Below are 15,829 nucleotides of genomic sequence, written 5' to 3'. Positions count from 1 at the left end.
TTGCTAATGACAATGAAGCTATGCAAAACTAGAATCTACTTGCACATTGGCTGGGGGTTCAAAGATGGGAAGGGGGGCTTGTTTTTAAATACTTTTGTTAGAAAGCAAGTTACAGAAAGTCAAGAGAGATCAATGAGATATTTTCTTCAGAAAAATATGGCAAAACTGAAAGCTGGACTTAAGAAATTCTCATTAGTAATATAATTCAGCAAATTATTGTTCCATCTTGTCTTCTTTTCCTCAAATTTCACATTTTTGAAGTAAACATTTCTGAATCCTATAGTATTATATTTTCTGAATAGTTTGTTCTGAATAACATAACAGCATTTATATTTTCATTCAGGGTTTTTAGAGAATATTTTTAAAGAGAGAAAAAGCAGAGACAATTGGAACTTGGTTCAGTTAATACCTTAAGTAAAGTGATTTAGGAATAATAATTTCAAATAGCTTCTTCCGTGAGGAAATATTCTAATTTCTTTTTCTAGGATTGACTAAATTTGCATACCTTAAATTATTTGTTTATTTTTCAAATTTTGATTTTTGTTCTTTTTTTAATATTAGAACAATCCAAATTTTTTTCTAAAACCAGTCACTTTTCTTCATTGGTGACCACTTCAGTTTTGAACCTTTGTTTATTCTACCACTAAGTGTTGAAAGCATAGAGAAATGGGACCCTTGCAATTCCACTAGGGCCACATTTCTAACCACTCTTAATTTATTTCCAGTTAAGTTTTCAGAATTGTGCTAGTCTATTTCAAATGGCACGCCTGAATAATCTTGCATCAATTCTAATTTGGCAGTCCACCAATTACCCTAAATTCCTCCAGGGAATAGTAATAACCTTCTGATTCTCAGGTAATGTAAGGTCATCAACATTGCTTTTGCATTGTTCTTTTCATTTGAAAAAGAAATGGGTGCACATTTTATACAATTTGCTCTGTGTTGAAGCAAAAGTATCATTGAGGACAGTTTGGAGACTTGGGCCTCAGGCTTTCTTCTCTGGCTCACCTTAGGGATCAGGTGGCTGGTAGAGGGTGGGTACACTGTGAGTCCTTGGGCCACAGGCCCAGAGGAGGTCAGCTGAGGCGCTGTCAAGTATTATGGGCTTGGCATCTCACTTGTGAAAGAAATCCGCCAACTCCACTCATGCACACCTCTTCTATTCGCCTCCCTCCCCCAAAGGTTGGAGGAGAGGGACGGTGTCCTCGCAGTTTGGCCCGAGCCCGGGGCCCTGTGCCTCCCTGAGGAGGTTGAGGCGGCGGCTCAGGGGACACGTCTGCACTTCCGAACCTCTGCGAGTGGGTCTGCGCCCCACTCGCCATGCCCCCATCAGTCACTGCAAGATGCGGGCCCACTGGAGCTCGGTGCAAGGCGATCCCTAATTCCTGCTCTCCGCCCCCCAACAGAAAACGCCTAAAGATCTCGACGCCTCTTCCACCCCTCCACCCGGGTGAGCTTGCTCCCAAGACTCCAGGGCTCTGCGCGGCCGCTTGACCCCATTCCACGTTACATGTGCCGAACGCCCGCCCTCAGGACCCGCGTGCGCTAATCAGATCCCCCTGTCTTTGCAGAGCTTCACCTGAGCCCGGGTCCCGGAGGGCGGAGGAACTGGACGGGTGTTCAGCTCAGGGGGGGGGGGCACCTGAAATCTGCAATCTGGCTGGAGAGGGGGCTGAGCCGAGGCAGCCCGCGGTGCCGCTCCGGCGCTGCCGCCAGGTGCACCGTCTAATCCCCAGCGAGGAAGACGCCCCCTGGCGCCCCCGCGGCCGCGAGGCCAGGGAGCATCGGGAGCAGGAGGGGGCAGAGCCTGTCGGCGGGTTCTTGACGTCCGTCCAAGGCCAGGTGATTTTTGGGGTCTGCCAGCGCCACGGCTGCCCTGAGCCCTCTCAGTGTGGCGTTGCCCGGCGGCAAGGGGGTGGTGAAATGAAGCACGGTCAAGAGAGAAAACAAAGTCAGCAGGTCACCTGGCAGGTTCTGAGCGAATTATGCAACGAAAGCCGGGGCATGTGTGATGCGTTCCACCACCACCACCTCCGCCCCCCCCTCCACCCCCCACCCCTTTCTTTTTCTTAAGCTCCCAGGAAGCCGGTTCCAGTTTAAGGGTTGGGCAGGGATCAACCAAGCAGCTCCTCTGATGTGGTTATGACTTGCTGAACTCCTCAAGAGCGATTCTCCCTCTCCATTTTTCTTTAAGTAATGGAAACATTATGCTTTATATCATCTGAAGATAATTAAGTTTTATATCCTGCCTGCTTTCACAAAAGAGAGAAGGTGATCCACGTTAACATGTGTATAACCCATATNTCCGTGGGGGGGGGGAGAAAAGATATGAAAGGAGAAAACGACGGGCTTGAACCAAAAGCAACGCCGAGAATCACCCTACAACTTCCGTAAGGTACTGGGGTCGAGCATTGGTGCAAAATATAAAAGACTGAAATCTAAAGTAAATCATCTCCACACACATTCAATTCCTTATCCCCCGGGCCCTCAGGACTATGCCCTCAAACAGAATCTAAAGAGTTAAAGCTGGCCGTAGCTCGTTGTTTTTCATGTTAACATTGTGGCAGTAGGGCTATTTTGTTCACTAGGTATATGCAATTCACAGGATTTCACGGTAAATTCCCCAGACCAAATATTTGGCTGAACAAATAAACAACATTATCCATTCCTGAAAATAAGCCAGTAGAAGGAGGGGGAGGTTGGGGGGAGGGTGGTTGCTAGAAAGTGACCTGAGCCGGGCAGCCACTGGGCTCAGGACTCGCCCTCTCTCGGATAATTTGTCCAAGTGCTAGAGATCTGTGGGTTCCTTTTCAATGACACGGACATTTCAGAAAGTTGCTGGAAATCGGGCAAAACAAAACGAGGCCGCCTGAGGGGAACCCATAATGGGCTTCCCCTAAATGATTTATTCGACCTCCATACCATTAATCAAAGGGGCAGCGACCTGGGGGGCTGGAGGAGGGGGAGAAACCCTCTTTTCAGGGAGTTTTGGAGGCACTGTGGAGTCTTGCTGCCTTTGCCTGGGGCTCTGATCTCCTCTCTCCACCTGTGCTCTCCGGGGAGCTGGGGCTTTGGCAACCGCTCCACTTCTATTTTTATTGGTTTCCACTAAGCTGCTCCTTTTGGAGGATTGTAGGATTTCAGTAATTAAAAACAAAAATGAATCCGGCTTCACCCACCCCATCCCCAAGAGCACATGGAAGAGTGTGTGTACATGAATAGGGGAGTGCACACACACCACCAACACTCATGTCTACACCTTCACAATGAAGAAATGCACTTCTATCAGTCCATTCCACACAGACTACACAAAGACACTGCTTTCCGCCAAACCCATCCAAGCCCAGGCAGGAGAAAATGCACAGAAGAAATGAGCCTAAGCAGGCTAAAATTCCAGGGCTTAACTTAGTTGCTGGTGGCAAGTAAGAAAAAGTCAAGTTCTCTCCTCTGCTCCTCTTAGACATTATATCCATGTCATTCCAAAAAGCCATCTCTCTACCTTGCTGGCAGCCCTTGAGAGACACTGTCAAACTCATTAGCATTTTCCTTTTTTATTTTGGCCCCAAATTGAGCTTTCTCCTTAAAGAAACCCTGGCTCAGAAGACCACATCCACCAAGTATATCACTTTCTGCCCAGCTTTAGCTCCAGGGCAGGACAGAGAGGCATGGAGAGTTGTACTTGACTCAAGAGGTGCTATATAGTAGAACATATCACAGTGACTACTTGGAAGGTCTTCCCTTCAGTATCTGATCCCATTGCCACCCCCAACCCAGTCGAACCTGTTGGAATTTTGAACTCAATCAAGGCCATGAGGGGAATAGGACAAACGAAAAGGAGTCAAGAAACACTGGAGAATTCCACCATGTGGTATATTAAAATAGTGGTCACCAAATTTTTTGAAGGTAAGGCAAATTACTTATTGGCTAAAACCCACATCTCAAAAAAAAAAAAAAAAGCTGTTAAAAACACACACACACATACACATATGTTAATATGCGTGTGCAAATTAGTTTTGGATTGAAATTATAACACTGGTGTTTGTAATTACTGGAGACACCCTGGGGTATCATAAAAGCAGAGGTGGGACTCATTTCCCAAGTTTTCAGACTCTTATCCATCACACTTGGCTGGGATGCACCTCTAACAGGTGAGCAAAAACAGAAGATGTACAAGGAGCCCAAAACCGAATCTTTAATCTGGCCTCCTCCTTTCATCCCACTGTTCCTCTATGGCATGTGTCATCCAGATGGGAGAGGATGCTGCGTCCTTGTTAACATTAAATAGAAATGGAAAACAATTCATCTTGATAATTACCATCTCTCTACCATCAGTTTACTTCCTGTCTCTCCAACTTAACCACCTCCAGTTACCACCCTGACTTCCATTCTGCCTCCAGCCCCACCTCAACAGGAAAAAATATTCATTGAAAAGAGATGGGGCAAAAGGAAGAGAGAAAGGATTAAAGAGAAAAAGAACATAGTTTACCTTTAAAATAATGACTCATTTTATTTTTTTCTTTTAATACGTAGTTATAAATATATTTTGTCAAAATATATGATCAATATGGTCAAAACATTTGCACGTAAAGTCATAAATAAGGTCAAGGTGAATGTTTAGGTGTTTTTTTTTCCTTTTTTTTTTTTTTAAGATAAAAGTCCAGCTATAAGGAAGCAGTCTGTGTAATGTGTGGGTGAGTGGATGGGAGTGTGTGTGTGTGTGTGTGTGTGTGTGTGTGTGTGTGTGTCCCCAAGGACTGTTGATCTCAGCGGCACCCACATCCCTCTACTACCATCTCCTGATAATTTTTCAGTACCACCTTGTCATACTCATCCAGGTACAGCATGGAGATGGCACTCAGTTCAGTGGGAACACAACAGGCTTTGGGGATACTGGAATTGACAGAGTTGACCAGGGTCTGCACAATCGCATGGTTGGTTGAGTTGAGGTGGTCAGCCAGTGGAAAGGGGCAGTCCCCATGGCAGTAGAAGGCCTGGTAGCCTGGTGGGGCCACAATCCAGTCATTCCAACCCACATCGCTGAAGTCCACATAGAGCGAGTGGCGCCGGCAGTTCTTATTCTTCTTCCGGGCCCGCTGTGGGTGATGCTTAGGACTGCGCTTGGCCCTCCGCCTTCGGGTCAAGGCATGTCCCCGGCCATCATGGCCAAAGGTGACCAGGAGTGGCCGGAGCTGGGCCCAATCCCCACTCCCTTGAGGTAACGATCGGCTAATCCTGACATGCTGGCCCTGGTGGGTCCGTGTCTGATGGAGGTGAGTCACCTCAATGGCCAGCCCATAGTTGGGCTGTTTCTCCCTGGTCCAGCGAAGGACCGCAGGGCTCACATCAAAAGTTTCCCACCGTGTCACATTGTGGTGGACCAGTCTCGTGTCCAGTAGTCGTGTGATGAGGTGCCCAGGCACCAATTCTGCTGGGGGTTTCATAACCTCATAAATGTTTATTCGGTGGAAGCCCTGCTCCCAATCAGGGCCCTGGTCCACCTGCTCCCGGAAGAGTCGAAGCTCTGCAGACGAGATCATCTCGTTCTCTGGGATGCTGCTGAGGTTAAAGAGGAAACGAAAAGCAGAGTTTTCACTGGTCCCTGGGATGTTCTCCAGATGTTCTAGGCACAGTTGGGGAGGAAAAGAAAAAAGAAAAACAAAAAACAAACACATGAACTTTTTTTAGAGATTGAAAAGTCAAGAAATAGCTAAGAGTTGGGTGATGAGTGGTGAATTCTGCTTACATAATGGAAGCCTATTTGGGGGAAATAGGCATATCTTTTAACTTGAAGGAGCAGATAAATGGGGCAGCTAGCAAACACAGTGAAACTTAGCTAGCATAAGGCAAGTACCAAAGACAGAAAGTATCTCCCAACCTCCTTTATATGTCTAATAATTTCCATGTGTCAACTCCTTACTCCACCACCATCAGACTCCCCTTTTAAAGCCCTCTTGGCTTTGTGTATACAGTTTTCTTTACAAGTGGTTGTAAAGAAAAAGAGGGGCCAACAGACCAGAGGTAGGAGGAAACATGCACACCACCCTTCTCCCTCTTCTTCTACTTTCGAGTATGTTACCAAACATTTCCCCAGCGATCTTGAAAACACAGAGCATGCCTTGTTGATCATGTTACAGAGGGGAAAATAAATTCCAACACAGTAATGATGCTGGTGGATTAATAACTCAGATTTACTTTGGAAAAGAAACATCCGCTAGGAAACATTCAGATCGGATTACAAGGCCCCTATTGAATAAACCTGACAAACACACAGCTGTAACATTAAATTCAGTAGGTGCTTTGAAAAAAAAAAAAAAAACGGGCAGAAAACCTGGCAGAAAAGGCTTTGATATAGCAAAAACACACCGCTGGGGCTAGCCCACGTCTGAGTGGTGTCATTCCTCTTCCCCCAGCCCCTCCCCTCTGTCTCTGAAAAATAAATTTAGCCACAGCTCTGGAAATTCTTGGAGGTAGGCAGCTCTGTTCCCCAGCCTCCTGGATTTGGGGCTTTGATGTAACCTGAACTTTTCTCCCCCGGGGCTTCCACTGCCCCATCAGCCAGCCCTACTGGCCCTCCCCCGCCCAGACTCGGGGCAGGGACTGACCTTCGTGGTGGAAGCTCCTCACGGTGTTGGCCCGACTGGCGGGGCGTTCAGGGTACTCCAGGGCGATGCTGTGGATCTGCTCATCCTCCTCCTCCTCCCCAGACTGGAGCCGGTAAAGATCCCGCATGTAATCCGGGATGACGGCGCTCTTGCCAGGCTGCGGGCGGCGGCGCAGCCCGAACATCTGCAGAAGTGTAGCCTCGAAGTCCCGCAGGAGCTCATGGCTCTGCCCTGAGCGGCGTCCTCCCGCGTGGCCCTGAATCTCGGCGACTTTTTTCTTCCCCGTCTCAGGTATCAAACTAGCATGGCTCGCGCCTCCTAGCAGGACTTGGCACAATAAAACGACCATCAGCATTCGGTTACCAGGAATCATGGTGTCTCTGGGGAGGGGGAGGAGGTGGAAGGTTAAAGAATAAATAAACACCAATAACTAGAGAGAAAGAGAGATGTCTCTGCATATGCATATAGGGCGAGAGATAGAGGGTCAAGATGTAAAACAGGTCAGAAAGATCAAGTTTGTGCCTTGTCCCCCTCACACACACACACCCACCATCACCAGCTTCAGCCATGCAAGGCCTGAAAGTAGGAATTGCCCTGTAATTACTTGGTCTAACTTGTTTACAGGCAAATAACCCCAAATCAGATAGCCTCCATCCTGTTAATCTTTTTTTGTCCCAACTGCTATCTGAGCCATGATCTCAGCTTGGCTTCTTCAAGGATAAACAGTTAACATTGAGGGGGTAAAACAGAGTGGGGGAGGGAGAATGAAAACGCCATCGCCCTCCAATTCAGACCTTCAGTTTCTCCTCTTTTTCCTCCCCCCCACTCCGAGCCCAACTTCCACAACTTCCAGCTGGTTCGGAGCAAGAGGGAAGGGGAAGCAGAGGAGCAGGGACAGGGCGAAGACAGAGGGCGGCTGGGTCCATTGGCCGAGGCAGAGAACGTGGTCTAAGGGCTGGCTAAGTGGTTTGATGGTTTATTTTACTGTGGCTGATGCGTTTGAAATGCCCAGCAAAAAGCGTCTGATCGTGCCCGCTCGCTGACTCCCAGGAAGGAGTGGGGTGATTCCCGGAGCAACCTCTGTGAGTTTTGACAAGCAGCTGGGAACACAACAAGGGGGCAACCGGCACTCTCCAGTCAAGTCGGGGTGGGGGGGTGGGAGGGGGGAGGATGATTAGCCCATAAGGGATAACCCGGGGCTGCAGACCTTTCATTCTTTAGCCCCCTCTCATTTCCCTTTCTTGCAATCCACCGGATCTGAGAGTGCGGGTGGCAGCAAGCAGCACTTGAAACAGAACCGGTACGTCTAGAGCTCTAGAGCGCCGCGGCTGCCTGGCCAAGAGGCGACAGCGCTGCCAGAAAGTGGAGTGTGGGCTCTGGAAGGAAGGTCCGACGGGAGGGACAAGAGGCGAGCAGGGGTGGGGAGGGCAGAATGAATTCCCGGGAGAGGGAAGGAAGAGGTGTCTACTCACTGACAGAAAACAAGGCATATAATAACAGTCCATGATTCTTGACAGCCAATCTGGAACAAACTTGCTGGAAAGGCTCAGAGGAGCTGCGGCAGTGCGTTGCTCAGGATGGCACTAAGGAATGGCTCCTAAAATGAATATTTGAATATAATGAGACTCTGGCGCAGACTGGCTCTGTTTTTCTTCCAGCCCCTCGGAGTCACGTGAACTCAGAGGCTCCGCCCCGCGCACGCAGGAGCCGGCCCTCCCTGCGGCGGGCGGCGAAAGGGCCCGCTTGCCCCCCCTATGGCCCCGCCCCCTCCTGGAGAGGCCAACCTCCGAGCCTGCGGCCCGAACCTCCAGCGGTCCAGGAGGAGACCCGGCAGGCGATCTGCGGAGAGTTCGGCGGGTCCCCCAGCATAGCACGCGGAGGACGCGGTCCTCGCCTCTCCCTGAGGCGTTCGGTGCGTCCGGCCGGTCCCTCGCGCCAGCGGCCTGAAGCCGAAGGTTCTGGGGCGCACTGTAGGAGCTGTGCCGTTCAGCACGAACCCGGCTCAATGGGGCCAGGAGCGGGGGCAGCGGAGTCTCAGCCGCTTAAAGCCTCACCACCAAGGGGCACTTAAAAAGGAAAGCGCTGAGCAACACTCCCCGCCCGCGCGCGTACTCGGCCACCTCCTTCCCACAGTCTCCTCGAAGCCAAATCTTGCTCCCAGCGACACCCAGTCACCCCCCTGGCGAACGCCTGCAAGACGAACTGGGCAGCCTTTTTAGCTCCCAGCCCAAAGCGGCAAACCCTGTCACACACCGGGCCAGAGGGGGAGGTGGAAGGCAGCGATCATTGTGGGGATGTGTGGAGGGGGCGGCCGCTAGGCTATTTTTTCGGGTTTCACTACGGAGAGAATCTCCACACCGCGTCGGCCTCGGCGTCCCCCAGAGCCAAGCATAAATCCCCAAAGAAAGCGGTCGGCGGGGCCATTCAGGGCGGAGGGCGGACTCAAAAGGAGGCGTCGCCGCGGAGTTGGCTCGTCACAAGTTTCAGGTCTTAATGTCGCCGAGGTTTTACAACTCCCGACCCGGCGCAGAAAGGAAATCCCACCACGTTCCCAGGAGTCCAGAAAACCGTGAACAGCTTTCGGCCTGCGCTCGACCTCTGCGTCTGCGTCTCTCTCTCTCTCTCTCTCTCTCTCTTCTAGCTCTCTCTCCAGCTTGTCTTATTTTTTAAACCACCACTCCTCCCCCCCGCCACTTCCTTCCCCCACCCCCTTCCTCCTATGCACCAGCTGCAAAGTCGCAGCAAATATTTCTTCAGGAATTTTACCAACCCACAACTCAAGGAATTACTGGGATGTCCTGACTCTACCGAAGATGCTGCACGCGTGGGTAAACTCGGCACAGGGGCCTTTTCGAAAACCTGGCCCGCACAACTCTGCGTCAGCGTGGGTCCGCCCCGGGGTCCCCCAACGGGGTCCCCAGCTCCACGACTACCGCTCCAAAGCCCATTGCACCCGGCTTCCCTTTCCTGAGGCTGCTCCCAGTTTCTGCGTTGGGTCGCTGCAGAGATCGAGGGCTCAGGTTGCCAGCCTCACTCGCCCCCACAAACTTGGGTTTCTTCTTGGGGCCACTCACCGAAAGCCTTTAAGAATCAAGCCCCTAGTCCTCCCTCCGGGCCATGGCTGCCCAGCGCCGCCTGACACTGCCGGCCGGGGTGCAGAGGCCGCGGGCGCCCCTGCGCGACTGTCCTGGTTCCGAGACAGCCGCACCGCTTTTGGAGCGGCTTTAGGTTTTCCCGCTCCCGCGCCACCGCTGGGGCTGACTGCAAAAGGGTTGGGGAGAGGGAAAAGGGTTTGGGTTTTGTTTTGGTTTTTGTTGTTTTTTTTTTTTTTCTTGAGACGCCTAGAACCCTAAAAAATCCCCGTGGGAGGAGCTCCAGAAATAGGAAAAGCAGACGGAGAAGGGCCGGTCCCCACGGGGCGAAGGGACAGTGGAAGGGGCGGGCGCCTGGAATCCCGGACAATCCTCTGCCCCAGGAGTCCTCCAGGGCGGTGGCGAGAGCGCACGCTGCGCTAAAACCCAGACTGGAGGAAGACCGGGTTGTGTTTCAATTTCGGACTCAGTAAGTAGGATTCATCTCTAACCACGTTTTTCTCCCCCAAATTTTTAATTAAAAAAAAATAATAAAAGCTGGAAAGAACTTTAGTCTTCTGAACTTTTTCTTGTGGGGCGGGGATGCAACTCGTGGAGATTTTATCCTTCACTTCCCTGCCAAAGTCTTCTCCCCGCGCCGAAGTTTGTTCAGATCGCCTCAGTTTACCAAGTCTCTGTCTTCGGGGCCTTTCACGTCTCACAAAGCCTTCAGTCTACAAACTGCGATCCTCACAAACTATCCTCCCAGGAGGTGTCCTGCAGGCGTCTGAGGCCGCGGGCTCAACTCCCGCCGGGAGGGACCCGGGAATCTGGGGACCCGCTCCCGTCGGCTTTGGGAGGGAGACCCAGTAAGAGCCGCGCGTCCGCCGTGCGGCTCGCCAGCGACTCCCCAAAGGACACAACACCGCAGGAAGACTCGTCCCGGGAGAGCCTGGCATCCCGGCCATAGTCCCTACAGACCTTACACCCTGAAATGATACAGGAGAGGCTCCTGGGATGCTCTAAGTCCACGAAAAGAGCTCGTGGAGGAGGCGCGTCGAGCCCCGTAGTTCGCAAGCTCTCCCTGGCTTCCGCCTGCTGGGGGCCGGGTCGGCTGACACTCCCCTCCTCCAGGCAGCCCCTCGCGCGGCGCGCAAGCTCCAGTGGCAGCAGAACTGCGCTCCGCGCCGCAGAACCAGCTCTAGTTAGGTGTTCGTTCTCCACCCTCACCAGCCCCTCACCCTCCCGACCTCAGGGCCGACACGCCTTTCTCTCCTGGCCCTTACAGTCTGGGGATCGCAAACGCCAGTCTCCCCTCAACGTGTTCCGCTCAAGACCCCGCAGTATTTCCCAACGACCCCCAACTAAAGGCTTCTCTTCTTCCCTTCTCTCCGGCCCCAAACCTACTAAAGGTAGAAATCGCCTGGAACCGCCAGACGGAGAAAGTGGCCTGGGTAGAGGCAGTAGCAGGTATGGAAGTGTCTTTCAGCGCCAGCATCCCTACCTCTAGCACCACCGTTGGGAAAAAAAAGACCACCTTTTGCCGCGGCCACAGCCTGAGCCCCCCGCTTCTCCCTCCAAGGATGCGCCTCGGCCCCCTCTACCCCGAGCCCCTCGCCAGGTATCCTTGCTCACCATAGGTCCCTGCGGTAGCGGGCTCGCCAGCAGCAGCTCCTGGGGACCTCTGAACGGCTGCAGTGAACCTGGGCGAGGGCCGAGGACTGGGGCGCTGCAGGCTCGAGACGGTGCGGACGGGAATCCCATCAGGGAGAGAGGCGAGATACTCAGCCCGGAGCTGCAGCGGCGTTTCAGGCTCCGGTCCCTCGGCTCGGATGCCAAACTCACCTAGCTTCCGGGCCCGGCTCCGCTCTCCTTCCCTCCCTCCCTTCTCCTCTGCCCTCCTGCATCTTCTCCTTCCTCCTCTTTCCCTCTCTCTTTCTTTCTTTCCTTCCTCCTCCTCTTCTCCGGCAGCCCCTCCCTTCTTCCCTCCTCCCTCGCTCGCCTCCCTTTTTGGGATGGGAGCCCCGCCCACATCCTCCAATCCAGCCGCCGGGCCTCGCCTCGCAGGCCCGGGTCCCGGAAGCCCGGGCAGCGCCCGAGTCCGCAGCTGCTGCTGTGGCTGGGACGCCGCTGCCTCCCGCTCGGTGAGGCGGAGGGGGCTCACCTGGGGACCACGTGCAGAGGTACTAGAAAGCATGCATGGACTAGTTGCAGTACCTTCCAAAAATACCCATGGGAGTCTGGGCTTCCCTGAGTTTAGAGTAACTGCTGCCCAAACTGATGATTAAAACACTGAGTAATCACCATTTACCCCGAGTAATTAGAGATAATGAAACACCTCTAAAATCAGGTTATAGAGAAAGGAGCTGTTGGATTGGTTTAAAGGGTGGCCTTCCATAAACTGTTAAAGGATTTCCAAAGGTTGAGAAACAGGCTGTGCGCAGAGCTGCGTGCTGGAAAAAGGCACCTCTTTGCCTATTAAAAGGTGACTTTCCTTCCCAAACATTGTTTTAAATGCTTCTTGTGGAAAGCCTTGGCGATGACCCTCGAAAAGACAGCCCCAATAAAGAGAGAGTCCCCCTTCTCCCCCACCAGGCCTAACCCTTTTAGGACAGAAGTGGCTTGGAGACAGGCTGGGGCCACGTTTTTACAGTTAAAAAAAGTCTGCTTCTAACTCAGAGCCCTCTTAAGGACCAGCACAGCAGTTATTATTTTTTGTTGTTGTTGTTGTTGATTTTTTTGTTGTTTATTTGGCTGTTTGTGGTGCGCCTAGAAGTCCTTAGCAGTCTGACCAGAGGAGGTAACAGCCACAGAAGCACCAACTTTTTTGGCCACAGGGAGACAAAAGATACCCTTTGGTTTGTCTTTAAAGGAAGAAGGGGGACAAGGAGTTGGCCCTTCCCTTCAAGAAAGTGCTAGTAATCATATTAGCAGGGAGGTGGAATGTGTGGCTTTAAAACCTTCCCAAACAAGCAGAAGCTAATTTCACACCGTGCCTCTGATGCAGCAGTGAGGGAGATATCAGCATTTACAAACACGAAGGGGAAGGACAGCCTGGCTAAAGGGACTTGCCCAGAGCCCGAAAGTAAATCACAGCCTCTGCTCTGGAGTTCTAACCTAATGCTGCAGGGCTGGGGTGAGGGTCACAGCCCTGAGCGCCAGTTAGCCAGGAGCGTGGTGGAGGACTGAGCATTTCCTGTCCTGGGTTTCTTTCTCTGGGATAGACATTACACTTAGCTGTTTCAGCAAAGCATTTAGGTCTTTACTTAAACAGATATTGGGCCAGGGTAGCTTATCTATAAAAAATTTTAGTTACACACCGTCAATATTTAGAAAACAGGAATTATTTCCTGTGTAGAACACAGAATAGGAAGGGTGGGAAGTGCATGAGACCACAGAAACAACTGTGAGAGCCTGGCCACAGCATCCTGCTGTCTTTTCCAAGTCCGGCCTGTGAGGTCTTTTAGCCCACTAATGCATCAGAAGCAACAGAAACAAGCTGTATGGCTTTGGGCAAGTCCTCTAATTCCTATGGGCCTCCATTTTCTCATCTGCAGAATGAAAGGATTAGGCCAGATAATTTCCATGCCCCTTTTCAATTTGAAAATGATTTAATTCTTTAATTGAAATTTTATTAAACATGTATCTTCTTTCAGTTTAAGTCACTCCTGACCCACCTCCTCTAAGCACGTCAAGGCAAGGCAATACCACCACCCCGAAAGGATGACTGACAATATACCTCCAGCTTCCAATATAATCAAAATTACATTAATTATTAATAATAACAACACAAAATTAAAACCCTATTAAATAGTTACCTAATGTGCATCCTGGAGCACTGGAAGTGTGCTCCTTCAGCACACTGTCTGGAGTAAGGATAGATTAAATGTTCACCAAGCCCCCTAAATCAATCACTATTGTTTTAATCATTAACAAAATGTGTTCCCTAATATTTAAACTAAAAAACAACAGTGATATGCTATGCTTAAAAGCAGAACTTTATTTTATTTTAAAGCAGCAGATAATAGGTTTTTTTCCTCTTTTTTAAAATCCAAATGTTTTTGAATGACAGCTATTGTCTCATTTTGCTGACGCCTAGATAATAAACTGGCCATTGGCCCACCCATGAGTCTATGAAAGTCATAGTCCAGGAGTTTCTAATAAAGCCACCTGACGTACCTTGTTTAGACCCTGATATGAATCTTTAGATGTGTGGTGTGAGAACTCAGCTCCAGGTCTCTGGGGACAGCTTTATTTCTAGCCCACATTTGAGATGGGTGCAAACTGTCTACTATCAACTACCTTTACTCACTCCTCTTTTCCTTTTTCTTCCTCTCTCTCATGCTAAAGAACAAATTACTTGTTGGTTAGAGTGCTAAATCAGTCACACCCTACTGATCAGAGTTGGTGAGGGGAATCATCCAGTCTTTTCCCCATCTTAAGCTTACTTGTGAATCTTGGTGTTTTCATAGAACATAATGTACATGAACCAAATAAAGCATATAGGTTAGGAGGAGAAATCCATCGTAATTCAAGAGCAACTACTGTTCCTCCGCTGCAACTCCTGAATGAAGGGCATTCATTTGTCGGGTTTTTCCTGCAGAGCATCAAGAATGAGTAGCTGGACAGCAAGTCCTTAGGGACAGCTTTTCTCAAGATATGTGCTGAAGACCATATGTACTAGAACAAGGCTGGAGGTTCTCATAAAAATACAGATTTCCTGGCCCTGCCTGCCTGAGATCAGGACCCAGAGCTCTACATATTTCACAAAGTTCCCTGATGATTCCGAGCACACTAAAGCTTGAAAACTACTGTTTTAGAAGTTATTTCCAAAAGGAGATCAAATATATGGTGATAGAGAACTGACTCTGGGTGGTGAACACACAGGGTGATACATGGATGATGTATTACAGAATTGTACACCTGAAATCTATGTAACTTTGCTAACAATTGTCACCCCAATAAACTTTAATTTAAAAAAAAAGTTATTTCCCTTACATTTTCAGGGCTGATAGATACCATTAAAAGGCTGATACCTAGAGATTATCAAACAAGCAAGGAATATGCTTGGCTTGTGCTTTATAAACTGTTATGATGATTATAGAGTTACTATGCCCAGAACACACCAAATAGGCCTCTACAAGTGAAAAGATTTCTCATCCTGTAGCTGTAGGAGCCCTCGCTTCTAAGGTCTCAATTAAGAACCACATCAGGTTTTCAAACTGTCTTTGCCAATTAAGTGTCTATAAAAGCTGTGTAAGGGAACTCTGAAGGAACTCCCGGCATCACTGCTGAATTTTGAGAAGCAGTAATATAGATAAATTAAATCTGGCATTACAAGGGACCCCTGAAACTGACCAGGGTCACTCATTTTTCTCTTATTAATATTTACCATCAGTTAACATATTTGCAGTCTAGCCCTCACAACAACCCTCCTAAAATCACTGTTTTACAGATGAGAATCTGAAATTCAGAGAGGTCACATGAATTGTCCAAGGTCACAGAGCTAATAGGTGATGGACCCAAAATTCAGACCAGGTTAGTTTGTCTCCACCTCCACATACCATGAGGTGGACCTCTAGGGAATGGATCCCCATAGCCACAGCATATGACTAAACAAGGCTGGTCCTGGAGGCTTTTCCCAAAGCCAGGGCATCAGCAGCTCCTCCATCTTTGCAGCATGGTTTACAGAGAATTGCAGGATATCTTCCCAGTTCTTAGAAGACAGAACAAATCAAGACCCAGAAGCTTAGTTCCTCTGGATCGTATCACATAGTCCACCTTAGGGCAAAACTTCATGCGACCTTCCCTGGGAAGGTCTTACCTCTGCTGGGTCTCAGTTTCATCATTGTAAAATGTGAGGATGGACTATTTTCCTCACAGATCTTTCTCAGGCTGCAATCAACTAGTTAAAATCATGGTCAAATGGCTTAACCTCCAGAATCTTGGTTTCCTCATTTATAATCAGAGAATAACAATTTCTATTTCATAATGGTTTTATAAGCATTAAATAAGTTAATGTAATAAAATGGCAGACACATAAGTGCTCAATAAATATTAGCTGTTACTATTTACAAAGGTAATGATTACATGAGCAAAGTAGGTGAAGAGCCACTCTGGTATTGAATATTATTTACAGTTAGTGATAAACTTTTT

The 15,829-nt window shown here is 49.5% G+C and overlaps 1 protein-coding gene across 5 annotated transcripts; it reads right to left on the bottom strand.

The window, feature by feature from the left end:
• Positions 1-4,481: 4,481 nt before the first annotated feature.
• On the bottom strand, positions 4,482-11,622 carry BMP4 (bone morphogenetic protein 4). Of its 5 annotated transcripts, none has more exons than XM_019645755.1 (4): positions 11,309-11,622; positions 8,075-8,199; positions 6,603-6,982; positions 4,482-5,620 (listed from the first exon to the last, which is right to left on the bottom strand). In XM_019645755.1, exons 3-4 carry the CDS (start codon positions 6,973-6,975, stop codon positions 4,764-4,766), a joined length of 1,230 nt encoding a protein of 409 aa, XP_019501300.1. In that variant the 5' UTR covers positions 6,976-6,982; positions 8,075-8,199; positions 11,309-11,622; the 3' UTR covers positions 4,482-4,763. The 5 variants fall into 5 exon arrangements, with proteins under 5 accessions (XP_019501300.1, XP_019501315.1, XP_019501328.1 ...); XM_019645770.1 differs by lacking the exon at positions 11,309-11,622 and adding an exon at positions 9,677-9,899; XM_019645783.1 differs by lacking the exon at positions 11,309-11,622 and adding an exon at positions 9,147-9,215.
• Positions 11,623-15,829: the final 4,207 nt, after the last annotated feature.

Source organism: Hipposideros armiger, unplaced genomic scaffold, assembly GCF_001890085.2.
Source record: "Hipposideros armiger isolate ML-2016 unplaced genomic scaffold, ASM189008v1 scaffold_5, whole genome shotgun sequence".
Classification (NCBI taxonomy): Eukaryota; Metazoa; Chordata; class Mammalia; order Chiroptera; family Hipposideridae; genus Hipposideros; species Hipposideros armiger.
This window is presented reverse-complemented; position numbering and strand designations above follow the sequence as displayed.